The following is a 20,963-nucleotide window of genomic DNA, read 5'->3' as shown; positions in this document are numbered from 1 at the left end:
GTGCAAAACACCTTGTCACCGGAGAAACACATTAACAAGATTTTTTGGAAAACATACAACATGCTTCAAAATATTGGCCTTGCATTCCACTACCTAGATGAAGGAATGATGAAGATGATATTATGTACCTTAATAAGACCCCAGTTAGAATATGCAGCATGTGTCTGGTCACCGCATATGAAGAAAAATGTGAAGAAGGTGGAAAGGGTACAGAGGCTGGCAACAAGGATGGTACCAGGACTCAGGGAGTTAGACTATGAGGAAAGACTGAGGAAGCTGGGGCTGACCACATTAGAAGAGAGAAGAACAAGAGTAGACATGATAACTATGTATAAATTGGTGAACAAGATTGACATACTGGACAGAGAGTTAGTTGATAAAGGTGACCACAAGTAATCATCTCCGAGGACATGGAAAAAAGCTAATAAAGGACATCTGTCTAAATGACGCGAGAAAATACAGTTTCCCGCATCGTAGCATTGATAAGTGGAATAAACTGAGCAGTGATGTCGTTGACGTGGTGTGTCAATCAGATGAAAGAGAGATATGACAGGAATGGACAAGGAGACAGGTCACAGAGAGCTTAGCTCGGGCCCTGTAATACACAAATAGGTAAATACACACACACACACACACACACACACACACACACACACACACACACACACACACACACGGCCCGGTAGCTCAGTGGTTAGAGCGCTGGCTTCACAAGCCAGATGACCGGGGTTCGATTCCCCGGCCGGGTGGAGATATTTGGGTGTGTCTCCTTTCACGTGTAGCCCCTGTTCACCTAGCAGTGAGTAGGTACGGGATGTAAATCGAGGAGTTGTGACCTTGTTGTCCCGGTGTGTGGTGTGTGCCTGGTCTCAGACCTATCCCAAGATCGGAAATAATGAGCTCTGAGCTCGTTCCGTAGGGTAACGTCTGGCTGTCTCGTCAGAGACTGCAGCAGATCAAACAGTGAATTACACACACACACACACACACACACACACACACACACACACACACACACACACACACACACACACACACACACGAGCATAAAGCCCAGGTCCTGTAAAACTACAACTAGGTAAATACACACACACACACACACACACACAAACACACACACACATATACACACACAAGCACACACACACACACACACACACACACACACACACACACACACACACACACACACACACACACACACACACACAACGAGTTTGCATAGTTTTAAAGAAAAATTGGATAAGTGTAGGTATGGAGACGGGGCCACACGAGCGTAAAGCCCAGGCACTGTAAAACTTCAACGTGGTAAATACAACTAGGTAAATACACACACACTCACACACACACACACACAAGTCCTAATAGTGTAACAGAGATGTCATTTTTGTTCCGCTCCCTTGTTGGGCTGAAGAATATCATGAGTGATGAGATCTCTTTACTATGGTAGTGCCTTTGAGGCAACATGCACTGCTAATATGTCTTCCTCAGAACCATTCTGACCAATAGCTTTTTGTATCTACCCCAAGCAGGACTTGTTTGAATTAAACATTTCATGCCATGTTGGAAAATAAATTCCTACCAAGCTTTACATAATCTAATCTAACCTAAGCTAACCTCTAATCTTATATATAATCACCTTACCACACACACACACACACACACACACACACACACACACACACACACACACACACACACACACACACACACACACACACACACACACACACACACACACACAGAACAAGTTATATTGGACAGACAATTTGGGTTCAGGAGAGGATGGCCATGTGTATCAAACTTATTAAGTTTCTACTCAAGAGTAATAGAAGGATTGGAAAGCAGAGATGGATGGGTGGACACAGTATACCTGGACATAAATAAAGGCTTTTGATAAGGTCCCTCACAGCAGACTACTTTGGAAACTAGAGAGCATAGGAGGACTGTGAGGAACTTTGTGATATTATTTGAAGAACAGGGAGATGAGAACTGTGATCAGAGATACATACTCATCTTGAGTTAAAGTAACAAGTGGAGTGCCACAAGGGTCAGTGTTAGCCCTTATTATGTTCCAGATATATGTAAACGACATTCACAATGAGGTAAACAGTTAAATTAATTTGTTTGCTGATGATGCAATGCTGCTAAGAGTAACCAAAGCCTGTGAGAACAAAAACAAAAAACAAAATCTATGAGTGGAGTAAGAAGTGGAAATTGGAGCTCAACACCAAAAAATGTTATGTAATGGAACTAACATAACATAACATAACATAAATAATAGGATAACAAAGGGCCACCAGGGCCCATCTAGGTTATCCTGTATCAGTTGCACAGCGACCTCGTCATCAGTACTAGGAAAGAGTAAGAGAAGACTGGTATGGAACTATTTGATGGGAGAGGAACAAATAATGAAAAATAAAGAGGAAAAAAATCTGGGAGTGATTATATAAGAAAATCTGAATGCCAAAAACACATAACTAAGATATTTGGATTAGCATATAAAATGTTGGCTATTATAAGAGTGGCATTTCAATTCATGAACAAAGATATAATGAAAAAAATGATCAAAAGCATGATATGTCCTAAGCTGGAATATGCAGCAGTGGTGTGGTCACCGAGCTCTAAAAAGATATAAGAAGATTAGAACGGATTCAGAAAATAGCTACAAAGACGGTGCCGGAACTAAAGGACCTAACATATGAAGAAAGACTGAAGGAAATGGGACTGCCAACCTTACAAGATAGAAGAAACCTAATAACAATGTACAGGCAACCCCCACTTAACGAAGGTTCACCGAAGCTGACAGGCTGACAGGCTTTTGAATACACCAGGAGCTGCTGGTACTAAGGCCTGCCTCAGGAGAAATCCTGAGACACCTTTAGAATAAAGATCAAGATCAAGATCAAGCCTCTCGTGGACAACGCGCGCAACACTCACTCCCCAGTCAAAACATAACAGCGTCAGCAGCAGCTCGTCTTTCCTAGCTCAACTTATCACCAAAACGCCCTGCAATGTGGCCTAGCGTTCCTAAGAAGACCAGGAAGTCTCTTACTCTCGAAGTGAAGATGGATATTATTCACAGACACGAGAGAGGCCAGAGAACTAATAACATTGTTTGCCATCTTCTTGACTCCATCTACTGTATACTATTTTCAAGTCAGCAGACTCTATTAAGAAGGCTGGTAAGACCGTATCTTCCTTGCAAGCTAAAAGAACCACCTGAACTCGTGACTCTACAATGGATAAAATGGAAAGCCTTGTGGAAATGTGGTACATAAGTTTTGTATGCTGTACAATGATGCGCACTTTGTTTACATTCCACAGGTTGCCAGTTAGTGCCTTTCCCGTTTCACTCTCCCTCCCTTCATAAAGTTAAGATCATCAACATTATAAAGTTACGTACATACATACATTAGTGTACATTATAATGACTTAAATTAAACTACCTAAATGTTTAACTTCATAATTTTTACTTTCATTAAACCTTTCACTGTACTATGATGCACTCTCGCTTTGCTTACTCTCAATGGAAGTTCAAATCAGGGGTTGAGCTTGTTATAATCGGTTCGCTTAACGAAGTATCGCTTAACGAAGTGTTTTTTAGGAACGTAACCCCTTTGTTAAGCGGGGGTTGCCTGCACACAAGCGCCTCTCGTGGACAACACGTGCACCACTCACTCCCCCTGTTCAAAATAATAACAGCGTCAGCAGCAGCTCGTCTTCCCTCGCTCAACTTACCACCAAAACACCCTGCAATGTCGCCTAGAGTTGCTAAGAAGACCAGGAAGTCTCTTACTCTCGAAGTGAAGCTGGATATTATTCACAGACACGAGAGAGGCGAGAAAACTAATGTTATTGCTCGCCACTATCTTGACTCCATCTACTGTCTCTACTATTTTCAAGTCAGCAGACTCTATTAAGAAGACTGGTGAAACCGTATCTTCTTTGCAAGCTAAAAGAACCACCTGAACTCGTGACTCTACAGTGGATAAAATGGAAAGCCGTGTGGAAACGTGGTACATAAGTTTTGTAAGCGGTACAATGATGCACCCTTTGTTTACATTCCACAGGTTGCTGGTTAGTGTCTTTCCCATTTCACTCTCCCTCCCTTCATAAATTTAAGATCATCAACATTATAAAGTTACACACATACATACATTAGTCTACATTATAATGACTTAAATTAAACTGCCTAAATGTTTAACTTCATAATTTTTCTTTCATTAAACCTTTCACTGTACTATGATGCACTCTCACTTTGTTTACTCTCGATGGAAGTTTAAGTCAGGTGTTAAACTTGTTATGATTGGTTTGCTTAACGAAAATTCACTTAATGAAGGGTTTTTTAGGAACGTAACCCCTTCGTTAGGAGGGGTTGCCTGTATAGAATAGTAAACGGCATTGAAAAGATAGACTAGGAAAAGAAGCAGCTAGAAGGACAAGAGGACATGTAAAGAAAATTAGGATGAGTTTGTGTGTGAAGGATATTGGAAAATACAGTTTTCCATATAGATCAGTGGAAAAGTGGAATGCATTGAGTGATGAAGTTGTTACAGCACATAATGTGCATAACTTTATAGAAAAACTCAAGAAATGGAGACATGGAGACAGGACACTATGAGCCTTGCACGAACCCTGTACAACTAGATAAACTAGGAAAATACACACACAAATACATGAAGAAAGGCTACAGGTACAGAACACTAGAACATAAGATGGAAAGAGAAGATTTAATAACAGTGTACAGAGTGATGAAAGGGCTGGAAAAATTAGATAGAAAAGACTTACTTATTTGGGACACTAGGACACCAGTGACAGAAGAAGACATGGAATGAAATTAAGAAAGGATACTTGCAGAAGAGATATCAAGAAGTTCAGCTTTCCACGAAGATGTGTAGAGGTGTGGAATGATCTAGATGAGAGAGTTATTGAAGCAAGAACAATTCATAAAAATTCAAAGAAATGTTGGATTTTCATAGATGTGGACCACTAGCTTAGCTCTGTTGCCATACACTATAGCTGGGTAAATACAAACACACACACTTATTATGCACCATAGATATATAGTAATCATTTATGCTTTTAATGAAGTTATATATGTGTCATTTACAGAGAAAAGAGAAGTGGTAGGCAGTGCACAGGACTTGAGTGCTTGTGTAAGTGCCTGCTGCAGCAGAGCCAAGTGTGGGGTTGCAGTGCTACAAGGGGAAGTGTGCCTGGCCCTTGAGTGTCACAGCATTGATGCCTGCCACTTGAGGCCTGCCAGTGGGTCGCTGGCTGTGGTGGTACAGCCAGCTGGGGATGCTGAGTGGGTGCTGCCACCCAGGTGAGTCATGTTGCTTTATGTGTATTTTGGTGTCACCAATAGGAGAGGACCCAAACAGATTCACCAGATATCATGATATTTCACAGAAAAGTTGGTGTACTGCATATGAGTCGCCTGTGCCATTTTGTCGTAAGCCCGTCAACCCTACTTTTGAATAAAACGCGCTCAGAGTTAAACACTGAAAACGGGTAGTTTTGTTTAGTTATGGTGGTTTTCAATAGTAAATCCGAAAATTTCAGGTTCATGTCGGTAGATTTTTTTAGCCTATTTCCGTAGCAGTAAATTTTTAGGTGAAATGGTTTCTAAGGTGCTAGTTTAAGAATACATGTTAAAATTAGGAGTGTGTGAAGATTTCATGATGATAGCTGCAAAACTCGATTTTATATGATTTTTTTCGAGCAAAATATAAATAATTTATTATTAGCGCAACTTTCATTATTCTTCCAAGTATGTTTCATTTTCTATTATTCTTCAAAAGGGTTGACTAAAGGTAAAAGTATGTATTTATGCATTGTCTTTACCTAAAATACAATCCAAGGCTGGGGAAGTTGAAGGGGTGCTGGTAGAAGCCATAACTCCAGGAAAAGTAGCATAAGTCTTGCCATGGTGAGTTAAAGGGCGATGCACGTGAGAGGGAGTGGGAGAGAGAGAGAGAGAAGGAAAACATGCCTTTCATTGGCTGAGGCGCGGCATGGGTGTGACGTCACGCGCTTACGCGCTGCTGATTGGCTGGCTGCCAGCAGCTGTGTGCGTGGAGATACGACAACACAGCTCGGGATGCAACATATTAGTCTTGACTTTTCCTGTCATGTTTTTGCGTGACTTTGCACCTTGTTTTAGGTGCCCAGATGGTCGAGTTTAGTTTGGCTGACCTTAGCATATGACTTTTACACCCTTCCCCTACACCAAGCAACTGTTAACTCAGAATCTCAATTTTCCGGGGTTACGACAATATGGCACGGGGCGCCTCATATCATATATTGTACTATCACATACAGAGATGTTAGAATAGCTTAAGTGTTTTTAAGCAAATATCTGATAGTATCTAATAGTAGAATTAAGATCATATACGTGCATTGTGTGTGTATTTTTATGTTATCTCTTCATGGGACAAAGATTACTTAGTTTCTCAGTTGATAACTCAGTTAGTATTGTATTTTTTTCTTTTAGGATATGAAGTAAACTACAAGAAACCATGAATATATGAAGCTCCATGAATAAGTTTATTTTCATAACTTAGAAATCAGAGTTTGATAATAAGATTGTCTATTGCTAACCAAACCTATCTTCTGCATAGACATTTCTGGCATCACAGAAACCTAACGATGGTAGCTAATAGACAGTGACCATCTCTACAGGTTATTTTGTAGTCTAAAGGCACACCATGTTGAAACCATGGCAAGACACAGCTCAGGGTCACGGTGATGAAAGTGCTGCAACACCCTTTGACTTTTGATTTTGGCTGCATTTTTTTCTATTCAATAAATTAAATTGAACAAAACTAGCGGTACACATTCCTTGTGAAGCATTAACCTCTGCAGAGAGTGTTAAGTTTTTGTGCTTTATCAGTCTCTAAAAATGAAAGAGTTTGATAAACCAAGCAACTTTACTTTGCTCTTTTGCTCTGTAAAATGATGTTATTTGTATAAACTCAGGTAACCATAAATAAATACCATAGAAGAATAACAGCAGAAAAATACTGGAAAGAGCAAAAGCATGGCAAAGCAGTAGGTACATGGTAATTTTGTATTTAGAGATGACTACTATGTACTGTGATACAGTACTGAACATCGGAATTAAACCAGCTGGTGAACACTGAAAGCTTGACTGTTTGGATCCCCTCCTACTTTGATTCATACTTAGCTTTAGTAAGTAGTAACTGCCTCTATCGGGAAGAATTTAGGATTTATAGTCTAAGGTATTTGAGAATCTCACATACAGTACCTGAGTCTTTTATTTGAAACCTATGCATTTTGTGTTTCTGCCTGTGACAACTACCTAAGAACACTTTCACCACTAAAATATGTTAACATTTTTACAGATCTAACTTTTCTCTCTTGACTTCAGGTACATAGTTAAAAACATCCCAAATATTTTTTTCTGCCTTTTAACTCTTCTATCTCTAAAGCTGAATTCTTCACTAATAACTTATGCTAAGAATTCAGTTCTGTAGGTCTTCTGTCAAGACTCTTCCTAATTGCTGCCTTAAGCTTGGAAGAAGACTTATGGACCCAAATGGGTTTCTTCTATTACCCTTCAAAACTGTTCCTTATCAGATCAAACCCTTTTTTTCAACTCTATTTGTCAATATCTACATTTTCTTCCTGCTAGCAGTTTGTTGACTTTCATCATATAATTGCTGTAATCTCTGAAATTGTTAACCTTTTCCTTTCATTTTGTATCTTTCTTAAAGATTTTGATAAATTCTTAGCAGGAAGATTTATAGACACCTGTCACTACACAATCTTATAGGTATCTGATCACCAGTATAGGTTATATCTCTCCTCTCTTGGATTTTAGTCGTTGTTACTCGTATTGTCATCAGTTTTCTTAATGTGTATGTATTTACTTACTTGTATTTACCTAGTTATAAATTATAGGGTTCAAGCAGGACTCATAATGTCCTGTCGCCATATCTCTATTTGTCCAACTTTTCTTTAAATATGTATATGTGTATATTTGTTCCTGTTCTGACCTCACTCAACCCATTCCAAATCTCCACAGTTATATATATATATATATATATATATATATATATATATATATATATATATATATATATATATATATATATATATATATATATATATATATATATACACACATATACACACACAGTTGAGACTCAATACTCAAACGTTTAAATAGTCAAACTTTTCAATAGTCAAACACAAAAGTTTGACTTAATAGTTGAAAAAATACCTATTTGGTGAACGTCCATCCACATGGCTGTAAACAAAAAAGGCCTCATCCTTCCCGCCGCCTCACGCGCCCCACCGGTCCACCGCAGCCAGTTGCTCGCTGTCGTAAGAATAACATCGTCCTGCACTTTCATTCTTCCCGTCGCCCCACGCACCCCACCAGTCCGTCGGAGCCAGTTGATCCTTCGCTGTCGTAAGAATAACATTGTCTTGTGCTTTCACCCTTCCCACGCTCCCCACCGGTCCACCACAGCCAGTTGATCCTTAGCTGTCGTAAGAATAACATTGTCCTGCGCTTTCATCTTTCCCGGTGCCCCACGTGCCCCACCGGTCCACCGCAGTCAGTTGATCCTTCACTGACATAAAAATAACATTGTCCTGAGCTTTCTCTCCAGAGTTTTTTTTTTTTTTTTTTTTTTTCTTTAGAAGCTTACAATGGCAGCGAAGAGGCTTGTTAGTGTTGAAAATAAGGCTACAAGAAAGGATGTAGTGACAACCATCAAAAGTAAAAAGGAGATTATTGATAAATATGAAAAAAAAGGAAGAATAACCGATTGTGCTAAATCTACAGTAGCCACAATATTGAATAAGACAGCTCATTAAAGGAGCTGATGTGGCGATTGGTCTGAAAAGGCAATTTAAGCTACCTGCAGCAGTGGAAGAAATGGAAAAATTGTTGATTGGATAAACCAAAGGCAGATGGCTGGTGATTCTTTGTCAGAGGGCATAATTTGTACGAAAGCTAGGCTGTTGCATCGTGATCTTATTTCTGATACTACATCTGACTCTAATGATGATTTTAAAGCAAGTAAAGGGTGGTTTGTGAATTTCAAGAAAAGAACTGGAATTCATTCTGTTGTGATGCACAGTGAGCCCGCAAGTGCTGACAGAATTGCCACTGAGTAATTTGTGCCTGCTTTTAAGAAATTTGTGGATAAGGAGTGCTTAAGCCCACAACAGATCTTTAATTGTGATGAAACTGGCCTGTTTTGGAAAAAAAAAAAAACTACCAAACATGATCTATATAATAAAGGAAGAGAAGTGTTTGCCTGGACACAAGCCCATGAAAGACAAGCCAACTCTGCTTCTGTGTGTAGTGCTAGCGGCGACTGCAAAATTAAACTGCTGCTTTTTTCTAAACTTGGGTTTAGCAATGGCTGGAACGAATTACCTGATTTATAGGTATCAATAGTCAAACTTTTTAATACTCGAAAGGCCATTTGGAACTAATTAAGTTCGAGTAGTGAGTCTCCACTGTGTATATATATATATATATATATATATATATATATATATATATATATATATATATATATATATATATATATATATATATATATATATATATATATATATATATATATATATATATATATATATATATATATATATATATATATATATATATATATATATATATATATATATATATATATATATATATATATATATATATATATATATATATATATATATATATATATATATGTACAGGAGTCCTCGGGTTATGATGGTCTCAACTTATGATGTTTCGTGGTTACGAACGCGCCCATAAAAACAAAAAAAATAATATAAGGCATCATTCCGTCTTACATGGTTTAGCGTCGTAAGCGGCATAAACAAACACAAACTAGTTTCGGGCACACGGCGGAAGAATACGCTTTGTTGTGGTTGTAGGGCGAGGAAGACGACGTCTCAAGTCTCTGAACATACACCATTTTGGTTGTTTGCACTGTCTCTCTCTCTCTCTTGGTTATGGCTCCCAAGCGTAAGGTTCTGCCTCTCTTGATTCACCGGCCCCAGTATCTCCAGCACCTTCTGCAGCTTCCTCTACACAATAAACCTGTCTCTCCCTCCCTTGCAATGCCTCCTTCCAATGTGCAAGCCAATCCAAAGGAATAAAGGTAAGAATTTTTTTTTTTTTTTTTTTTTTTTTTCATTGTTCCGACTTACATCGAAATTCGGGTTATGACGCGTGTCAGGAACGGATCTACGTTGTAACCCGAGGACTCCCTGTATATATATACAGGCAACCCCCAGTTAACGAACGTTCACACAACGAAATTTTGCTACAATCAACGTTTCCTTTTACTACCATTTGCTTGTATAACGAACACCAAACTCGCTTTAATGAAATTTTGTCCAGGTAATTTTTTCCAAGTTTGAAAGCCCCACTGTATCACGCAAGCCGACAGGCTTTTGAATACACCAGGAGCTGCAAAACGCAAGGCCTCACTCAGGACCCTTTCCTGCTCTTAGTTCAAAACAATAACAGTGTCCAGCACCAGCTTGTCATCTCACGCTCAACAGGCCACCAAAACGCCCTGCAACCAGCCCTGCAATGTCGCCTAGCATTGCTAAGAAGACCAGGAAGTCTCTTACTCTCGAAGTGAAGCTGGATATTATTCACAGACACGAGAGAGGCAAGAAAACCAATAGCATTGCTCGCCACCGTGGCTTGACTCCATCTACTGTCTACTATTTTTAAGTCAGCAGACTCTATTAACCCTTAAACTGCAGCGATCGCTTATATAATCAAGCCTCAAGTACTGTGACGCGGCGATCGCTTATATAATCATGAAATTTCGCGGGGAATGTTTTGAATTTTCATGGCACGTTTCCCTTTAGACCTGCTCTTGTGACTTCTCCCTACTTAGTGTTGCCATCATGAGGGCTCCAGATACTATAACAAGGGCCTTACTTGAGTTTTCACAGAAAAGTAGGAGACACCTGGCAACTCCTCGTGACGCGTCAGGTAGAATCCGTCCTTGAGTATCATAGAAAACGTAGAAAACTTTATAGGGGAGACCAAATTATGCTATAGTTTATTACTTCTTTCTCAATCAAGAGATTATTGTTATTATATCAGCTTTTTACGGCATAGGGGCAACAATCCTAGTAGCATTTTGAGCTGTGGTATTGAACAGAGGACTTGTTTCATGCAGGACACACAGAAACACACACACACATACACACGGCCCGGTAGCTCAGTGGTTAGAGCGCTGGCTTCACAAGCCAGAGGACCGGGGTTCGATTCCCCGGCTGGGTGGAGATATTTGGGTGTCTCCCTTCACGTGTAGCCCCTGTTCACCTAGCAGTGAGTAGGTACGGGATGTAAATCGAGGAGTTGTGACCTTGTTGTTCCGGTGTGTGGTGTGTGCCTGGTCTCAGGCCTATCTGAAGATCGGAAATAATGAGCTCTGAGCTCGTTCCGTAGGGTAATGTCTGGCTGTCTCGTCAGAGACTGCAGCAGATCAAACAGTGAATTACACACACACACACACACACACACACACACACACACACACACACACACACACACACACACACACAGAGAAGAGAGAGAGGGGATCTGATACAAGTTTATAAATTGATTAACGGAATGGATGAAGTGGATAATGAGAAACTGATCCTGAGAGAAGAATATGACTTTAGAAGCACAAGATCGCATAGTAAGAAACTAAGGAAGGGACGATGTCTGAGAGATGTTAAAAATTTTGTTTCCAAAAGATGTGTTGAGACTTGGAACAGTTTGAGTGAGGAAGTGGTGTCAGCAAAGAGTGTACATAGTTTTAAAGAAAAATTGGATAAGTGTAGATATGGAGACGGGACCACACGAGCATAAAGCCCAGGCCCTGTAAAACTACAACTAGGTAAATACACACACACACACACACACACACACACACACACACACACACACACACACACACACACACACACACACACACACACACACACACACACACTAGGAGATTTCAACTGTAAAGAAGTGGACTGGGAAAATTATGAAAGTGGTATGGGGGAAGAAGCCTGGGGAGAAAGATTCTTGAACCTAATGATAGACAATATGATGGACCAGAGTAAAGGAATGCACAAGATTCAGAGGAAACGACGAGCCGGAGAGATTGGACCTAGTTTTTACAAGGGGTATACAAATAAATGACGATATAAGATATAAGTGCCCATTGGGAAAGAGTGACCATGCAATATTAGAAATAGATATAGAAGAAGGAAAGGAAGATAGAGACGATTCATACAAAGGAGACCGATTAAATTACAGAAAGGCTGATATTGAGAATCTCAAGAACTATTTTAAAAACGTAGACTGGGAGGAGATGGAAAACTCAGAGACAATGCAAGACAAATATAACTTATTTTTGGAAATTTACAAAACAGGAGTCAGGGAATATGTCCCAAAATATAGACCAAAAGAAGAAGGAAAGAAAGATTGGTTTAATGCAAGGTGTGCTAGGGCAAAGGAGAAAAGAGATGGAGCATGGAAAAGGTGGAGGAGAAATAGGAATCCAACAAACAAGGAAAACTTCAAGGCAGCGAGAAATGAATATGTTAAGGTGAGGAAGGAAGAGGAAAAGAACTTGAAAAAGATATTGTCGAAAAATGTAAGGAGCAACCAAAATTGTTCTATAGATTCATAAATGGAAAAATTAGGCAAAAGAAACAATAGAAAGGTTAAAAGGAGAGAACGGGATGGTGGAAGACCCAAAAGTATGGCAGAACTATTAAATAAAAATTCCAGGAGGTCTTTACTAAAGAATCCAAATTTGAGAGGCCACAGGGTAATAGAGAGACAATCTATATGAAAGAGATTAAAGTAACCAAGCTTGAAATAAAAGAGTTAATGAAGGAACTGGATGAAGAGAAGGCAATGGGACCGGATGAAGTCTCAGGCAGAATACTGAAAGAATGTAGGGAAGAACTAGCAAGTCCTATATACAACATCATAAAATGCTCAATAGAAAATGGAACAGTGCCAGTAGAATGGAAAAGAGCTGAGGTGGTTCCCATATATAAGAGCGGAAGGAAAGAAGAACCTTTAAATTACAGACCGGTATCACTAACTAGTGTAATATGCAAGATGTGTGAAAGAATAATAAAGAAACAATGGATCGAGTTCCTTGAAGACAACAAATTAATATCAAATAGCCAATTTGGTTTTAGAAAAGGACGGTCTTGTGTAACTAATTTATTGAGTTTCTATTCTAGAATAGTTGATAGAGTACAAGAGAGAGAGGATGGGTTGACTGCATCTATTTGGATTTAAAAAAGGCGTTTGACAAAGTGCCACATGCAAGATTACTGTGGAAGTTAGAGGAGAAGGGTGGCTTAAAAGGAAGCACATTGAGATGGATAGAAAATTATTTGAGGGGGAGAGAAATAAGGACGGTAGTTAAAGATATGAAGTCCAAGTGGAGAGCAGTAGAAAGCGGAGTGCCACAGGGGTCAGTATTGGCACCAGTACTTTTCCTCATTTATATTAACGACATGCCAGAAGGAGTGAACAGCTACATAAATTTGTTTGCGGATGATACGAAACTGTGCAGAGTTATAAAGCAAAAGGAGGATTGTGAAATACTGCAAGAAGACCTAAATAAGATCTGGGAATGGAGTAAGAAGTGGGAAATGGAATTCAATGTGAACAAAAGCCATGTCATGGAAATGGGAAAGAGTGAAAGACGACCTGTGGGAATCTATAAGATGGGAGATGGAGTAGAACTGGAGAAAGTCAAAAGGAAAAGGACTTAGGAGTGACGATGGAAGAAAACAATCAACCAGTAAGCCATATTGATAGAATTTTTAGAGAAACATATAATTTGCTAAGAAATATTGGAGTAGCATTTCACTACATGGACAAAGAAATGATGAAGAAATTGATAAATACTATAATAAGACCCAGATTGGAATATGCAGGAGTAGTGTGGACCCCTCATAAAAGAAACACATAAGAAAATTGGAGAGGCTACAAAAAATGGCTACAAGAATGGTCCCAGAACTTGAAGGGATGACATATGAGGAGAGACTAAAGGCTATGGATCTACCAACCTTGGAACAAAGAAGGAGAGAGGAGACCTGATACAAGTCTATAAATTGATCAACGGAATGGACCAAGTGGATAATGAGAAACTGATCCTGAGAGAAGAATATGACACCAAGCACAAGATCGCATAGTAAAAAGCTGAGAAAGGGAAGATGTCTGAGAGATATAAAAATATAGTTTCCCGCAGAGATGTATTGAGACATGGAACAGTTTAGATGAAGAAGTAGTGTCTGCAACGAGTGTGCACACTTTTAAAGTAAGATTGGATAAGTGTAGATATGGAGACGGGGCCACACGAGCATAAAGCCCAGGCCCTGTAAAACTACAACTAGGTAAATACAACTAGGTAAATACACACACACACACACACACACACACACACACACACACACACACACACACACACACACACACACACACACACACACACACACACACACAGCTCTATCATACACAATACGTACAAAACATCTGCACAGTGGATTCGTGTCTCTCACACACACACACACACACACACACACACACACACACACACACACACACACACACACACACACACACACACACACAAAGCTCAATCAAACATTCCCAATACGTATACAAAACATCTGTACAGAGGATTCGTGACGGACGGACACACACACACACACACACACACACACACACACACAATGAATATGTGTTGATTAGAAGAGAAGAAAGAAAGAAACAAGAAAAGGATATAATTGATAAATGTAAAGACCAACCAAGGCTTTTTTACAGACATGTGAACAACAACATCAAAAATAGAGAAAGTATTGAAAGTTTAGAAGTAAATGGAGTATACAGTGAAGATCCCAGGGAAATGGCAGAGGCTATGAATGGATGCTTTCGGAAGGTATTCACAAAGGAGACTGCTTTTGACAAACCACTGGTAATGGAACAGAAAGGGATTATGAAGGAGTTTCAAGTAACGGTGGAGGAGATCAAGAACATGATGGGGAGTTTAGAAGTGAGAAAAGCTGTGGGACCTGATGGGGTATCAGGATGGATTTTAAGAGAATGCAGGGAGCAATTGGCAGAAAAAGTTTGTGAAGTAATTGATGCCTCATTAAGGGAAGGCGTAGTGCCCCAAGACTGGAAAAGAGCTAACATTGTCCCAATCTATAAATCAGGTAACAAGAGAGACCCATTGAACTATAGACCAGTGTCACTTACAAGTGTGGTAGCTAAGATGTGTGAGAGGGTGGTGAAGACTAGATGGACAGACTTCTTGGAGAAAAATGACATACTTTGTGAGTGTCAATTTGGTTTTAGGAAAGGGCGTTCATGCACGACAAACCTGATATGTTACTATTCGAGGGTGATAGATGTAATACAGGAAAGAGATGGTTGGGCTGATGGAATATATCTGGATTTAAAAAAGGCCTTTGATAAGGTACCACACCAGAGACTGATCTGGAAACTTGAAATGGTAGGAGGAGTGCATGGCAGTTTACTAAAATGGATGGAAGACTTTTGGTAGGAAGAGAAATGAGAACAATAATTAAGGACAGACCATCAGAATGGGGATTGGTGGAGAGTGGAGTTCCACAGGGATCAGTGTTGGCACCAGTAATGTTCGCAGTCTACATAAATGACATGGTGGATGGGGTGTCCAGTTATGTGAGCCTATTTGCAGACGATGCAAAATTGTTACGAAAAGTGAGATGTGACAAAGATTGCGAACTACTCCAGGAAGACTTGGACAGAATATGGAAATGGAGCTGTACATGGCAAATGGAGTTCAACACGACAAAATGCAAGAAAATAGAGTTTGGCAAGAGTGAAAGAAGAATCAGGAGTATGTACAAGATAGGAAATGAAGACATAAAACCAGTCATGAAGAAAAAGACCTTGGGGTGACAATTACCAATGACCTATCGCCAGAGAGACATATAAACAAAATAATTGGAGAAGTATTGAACTTATTGAGGAACATAAGAGTGGCGTTCAGATATCTAGATGAAGAAATGATGAAGAAAATAATTACTGCAATGATAAGACCGAGGCTTGAATATGCAACAATACAGTGGGCTCGAACTTAAAGAAACACATAAGGAAACTAGAGAAAGTACAGAGGGCTGCAACGAAAATGGTGCCTGACTTAAGAGATTTGACTTATGAAGACAGACTGAAAAGAATGCAACTTCCAACCCTGGAAAACAGAAGAGAAAGGGGAGACCTGATAGCAATATACAGAGTGATGATTGGCATGGAAAAATGGATAGGGAAGATCTGTGTATGTGGAATGGAAGAATGTCGAGAGGGCATGGGAAAAACTAAAATGGCCACTTATAGGAGAGATGTGAAAAATATAGCTTCCTCATAGAAGGGTGGAAGCATGGAATAGTTTAGACGTGGAAGTGGTCAACGCAAGGAATATTCATGATTTTAAGAAAAAGCTGGACATTAATAGATATGGAGACGGGACAACACGAGCATAGCTCTTTTCCCGTATGTTACAATTAGGTAAATACAATTAGGTAAATACACACACACACACACACACACACACACACACACACAGCTCAATCAAACATATCCAATACTTACAAAACATCCGTACGGAGGATTCGTGACGGACACACACACACACACACACAAAGCTCAATCAAACATACCCAATACGTACATGGGAATGTTTATATTTTAGGCGCATCAAAGCATTCAGCAATTAGGAATTACCGTATTTTACGGCTTGCAAGACACTGCATCTTGGAAGACGCATCCTAATATTTGAAAGACATTTCTAAGAAAAAAAAGTCATTCTCATACAAGAACGCATTCACCATATACCCGACCACTGAACACAAAAACATCAGAAGCAAGGAGTCTGCAAGACACTATTGTTTCACCACTCTTTACAAATTTGCCAGAGCACTCGCCACAAATATAAAACTATGTAAATAAAAACACCATAAATAAATACATATACACAGTGAAACGGTCCATCTCTTCTTGTTTTAATGGTGGGCGACGGCATGTTTTGGACCTGTTGTTTACATTACGGAATCACTTGTCCGATCGCCGAAACCGAACACGTCAGTGCTGCAGTTTGTATTTATTTTATTTTGCAGTCGTGCTTCATAGGCTTTATCAATGTGAATACAATTCACAAGTGGAGTTTTGACTCTTGCTTGAATGAGTAAGCCACTTGGATGTTCTATTAATAAAGGTATAAAGGCACCTGGCATGATGTGTGTGTTCGTGTGCATGTATGTGTGTGTTGCAATGAGATGAGGGAGCGGCTCGTTTTCTCCACACGCTGAGTAGGCTGCAGGAAGGATTATGGTATTGTAAATACTTGTAACACCTAAGTACTGAGTTTACATAATATAAAAGGCTAAATTAAATGGTACTTAAGCTAACATCATAATGTAATGACTCAACATACAAATCCAGGTCGCTATCTTTCAAGTGTCCAAGCTCACTTGAGGTTGGATGCTGCCTTACAATACAACATTCATCTTGGAAGACGCACTAGTATTTTTCAGGGTATTTTTTAGGAAAAAAGTGCGTCTTGTAAGCCGTAAAATACGGTAGCAGTTTAAGGGTTAAGAAGGCTGGTGAGATTGTATCTTCCTTGCAAGGTAAAAGAACCACTTGAACTCGTGACGCTACAATGGATAAAAGGGAAAGCCGTGTGGAAATGTGGTACATAAGTTTTGTATGCGGTACAATGATGTGCCCTTTGTTTACATTCCACAGGTTGCTGGTTAGTGTCTTTCCCATTTCACTCTCCCTCACTTCATAAATTTAAGATCATCAACATTATAAAGTTACGTACATACATACATTAGTGTACATTATAATGACAAATTAAATTTAACTGCCTAAATGTTAAACTTCATAATTTTTATCCAGCCAGCCTTTCCCATCACAGAGTGAGTTCAAAGCTCATAGACCAATCTTCAGGTAGGTCTGAGACCACACACCAGGAAAGTGAGGCCACAACCCCTCGAGTTATATCCCATACCTACTTGCTGCTAGGTGAACAGGGGTTACACATTAAGAGGCTTGCCATTTTGCCTCGCCGTGCCCGGGACTTGAACACAGGCCTTCTCGGTTGTGAGCCGAGTGCGATAACCACTACACTACACAGTGTGTGTGTGTGTGTGTATTTCCCTAGTTGTAGTTTTACAGGGCCTGGGCTTTATGTTCGTGTGGCCCCGTCTCCATATCTACACTTATCCAATTTTTCTTTAAAACTATCCACACTCATTGCTGATACCACTTCTTCACTCAAACTGTTCCACGTCTCAACACATCTTTGTGGGAAACTATATTTTTTAACATCTCTCAGACATCTTCCCTTTCTCAGCTTTTTACTATGCGATCTTGTGCTTCGAATGTCGTATTCTTCTCTCAGGATCAGTTTCTCATTATCCACGTGGTCCATTCCGTTGATCAATTTATAAACTTGTATCAGATCCCCTCTCTCCCTTCTCTGTTCCAGGGTTGGTAGATCCATAGCCTTTAGTCTCTCCTCATATGTCATCCCTTCAAATTCTGGAACAATTCTTGTAGCCATTTTTTGTAGTCTCTCCAACTTCCTTATGTGTTTCTTTTTATGAGGGATCCACACTACTCCTGCATATTCCAATCTGTGTGTGTGTGTATTTACCTAGTTGTAGTTTTACAGGGCCTGGGCTTTATGCTTATCCAATCTTACTTTAAAAGTGTGCACACTCGTTGCAGACACTACTTCTTCATCTAAACTGTTCCACGTCTCAATACATCTCTGGAAACTATATTTTTATATCTCTCAGACATTTTCCCTTTCTCAGCTTTTTACTATGCGATCTTGTGCTTCGGGTGTCATATTCTTCTCTCAGGATCAGTTTCTCATTATCCACTTGGTCCATTCCGTTGATCAATTTATAGACTTGTATCAGGTCTCCTCTCTCCCTTCTTTGTTCCAAGGTTGGTAGATCCATAGCCTTTAGTCTCTCCTCATATGTCATCCCTTCAAGTTCTGGGACCATTCTTGTAGCCATTTTTTGTAGCCTCTCCAATTTTCTTATGTGTGTGTGTGTGTGTGTGTGTGTGTGTGTGTGTGTGTGTGTGTGTGTGTGTGTGTGTGTGTACACATATAAGTTTACTTGATGACTTTTCTGCTTCAGCACCAATAAAACCCATGTGGAATCCAAGGAAGGTGTGAACACTAACAGAACTGCACGTTTAATGGACTCAAGATGTGAAGTGGGATTGAAAGAGTGTGGGGAGCATGGTCTGTGTGAACCACTGGGAGACCACCGTAGGGATGGCCACTGCCGCTGTAAGGCTGGCTATTACTGGGAGGTTGCAGTGGGAGGCTGTGTCATTAATTCCACAGCAAACTCCAGTGCAGGTGTTCATGCTACCACACCCACTCTCTCCAACACATTTGCTATCCAGAATACTTCCAGTGCATCACAGACACTTCCCCCTGAGAAAGATGTATCATCCAAGCCACAGGTAGAGAAGTTGGTGGTGAATATCAATAACAAGACTATAGAACTTACTGAGGGAAGCAGTATCTATGAAGGCAAGGTGACACTTTCAGCCTATGCTATTGGAGGTGAGTCTCATCCCCATACACAAAAGTTAAAGTTTTAACCTCTTCAGTACCATGATGCATTTTCATATTTATTCTGCTTACTATTTCATTATTTTATACAGCTTCAGATGTTTATGTTGGGATTAAAATAGTGAAGACTCTGGCCATTAATCTTCTAACTTCCTAATGCAAATAAAATTGCCCTGTCGTACCCAAACTCTTGGGAAAAAATGTTTCCCAACACTGAAGGGTTTGATGTTATTGTAACTTGCTTTTCCCAGCTGATGATAAACACTGCTTTGTGCACTTGCATAAAATAACAGTTGGTATCTCTCTAGGTGATTCTGATTGTAAATATGAGTGGATGCTGCTGCAGAGACCTAAAAGTGATGACACAGGATCTGTCAGTGACTTACGTAGCCAGACCATCACTCTGATGCATCTCAGCCAGGGTGTGTACGTCTTCAAAGTGGAAGTTACAGCAGCAGGTGCACATGGCGAGGCAGTGGGCAATGTGACTGTCAAACCAGGTGATACCTCTTGTTTCGGATGCCTTTCATACATTTGTCTAACTTCATATATATTGCTGTTTACAGGAGCATGGAAAGCAAAATAGTGTCATATGCAAAGTGTTGTAAATTGTCCATGTTTTTTCTTCCACATCTTTACCTGTTATGAATATGCCAGATCTGTGTGTGGATTGTATACTAGTGTTTTTACTGTAAGTGTACCTTGTGCCACTTGAAATGTTTGAAATAGTACAGCTATTGGGTGTATTAAAGAAAGTCTTCAGGACTTTCACCATATAGCTATTAAAAATGTTTGAAGGCATTAAATGAAGGACAAGAATTATGAAATATGAATGGACTGGAATGGATTAACATCATATTCTTTACACAACTTAAAAGGTTACAAAACTAGGAACAGAATGACTGGAAACTCTTTCCTCTGCATTTTCATTGTTATAATGTAATTGGTTTGTCTTTTTTAAGTTGAATCTAAGTGTGGCTCGTGGAATAGAATGGTAGCTTTAATATGATAGGGATATTTTCTAAATTAGTCATTGTAAACTAATTTAGTTAGTTGGTGGTTCACTATTCATTATATTGCAGCCCAGCACACCAATCAACCTCCAAAGGCCATCATTGTTTCCCCTTCTCAAGCTATAAAGCTGCCCACTTCAGGTGTTATTATTGATGGTTCAACCAGTACAGATGATGATGGGATTCAGTCCTTTGCCTGGGAAGTGGTGACTGCACCACTTGGGTACAAGCTCAAGAACTCAGAGCAAGCTAGTCCCACATTGCAGCTCAC

At 39.7% G+C, this 20,963-nt stretch overlaps 1 protein-coding gene across 1 annotated transcript in view; it reads left to right on the top strand.

Annotated features, from left to right (window-relative positions):
- The first annotated feature begins 4,893 nt into the window (after positions 1-4,893).
- The window catches only part of LOC123519719 (dyslexia-associated protein KIAA0319-like protein), a 50,826-nt gene continuing 34,756 nt past the window's right edge, over positions 4,894-20,963 (top strand). The window contains exons 1-5 of the mRNA XM_045281224.1: positions 4,894-4,903; positions 5,116-5,329; positions 19,234-19,670; positions 19,988-20,179; positions 20,762-20,963. The exon at positions 20,762-20,963 is cut by the window's right edge and continues 30 nt beyond it. Coding sequence (XP_045137159.1) covers positions 4,894-4,903; positions 5,116-5,329; positions 19,234-19,670; positions 19,988-20,179; positions 20,762-20,963 — 1,055 coding nt within the window. The remainder of the gene's footprint in view (positions 4,904-5,115; positions 5,330-19,233; positions 19,671-19,987; positions 20,180-20,761) is intronic.

Source organism: Portunus trituberculatus, chromosome 46 (assembly GCF_017591435.1).
Source record: "Portunus trituberculatus isolate SZX2019 chromosome 46, ASM1759143v1, whole genome shotgun sequence".
NCBI classification, from domain to species: domain Eukaryota; kingdom Metazoa; phylum Arthropoda; class Malacostraca; order Decapoda; family Portunidae; genus Portunus; species Portunus trituberculatus.
Note: the sequence above shows the minus strand (reverse complement) of the source record. Positions and strands in the feature narration are given on the sequence as shown.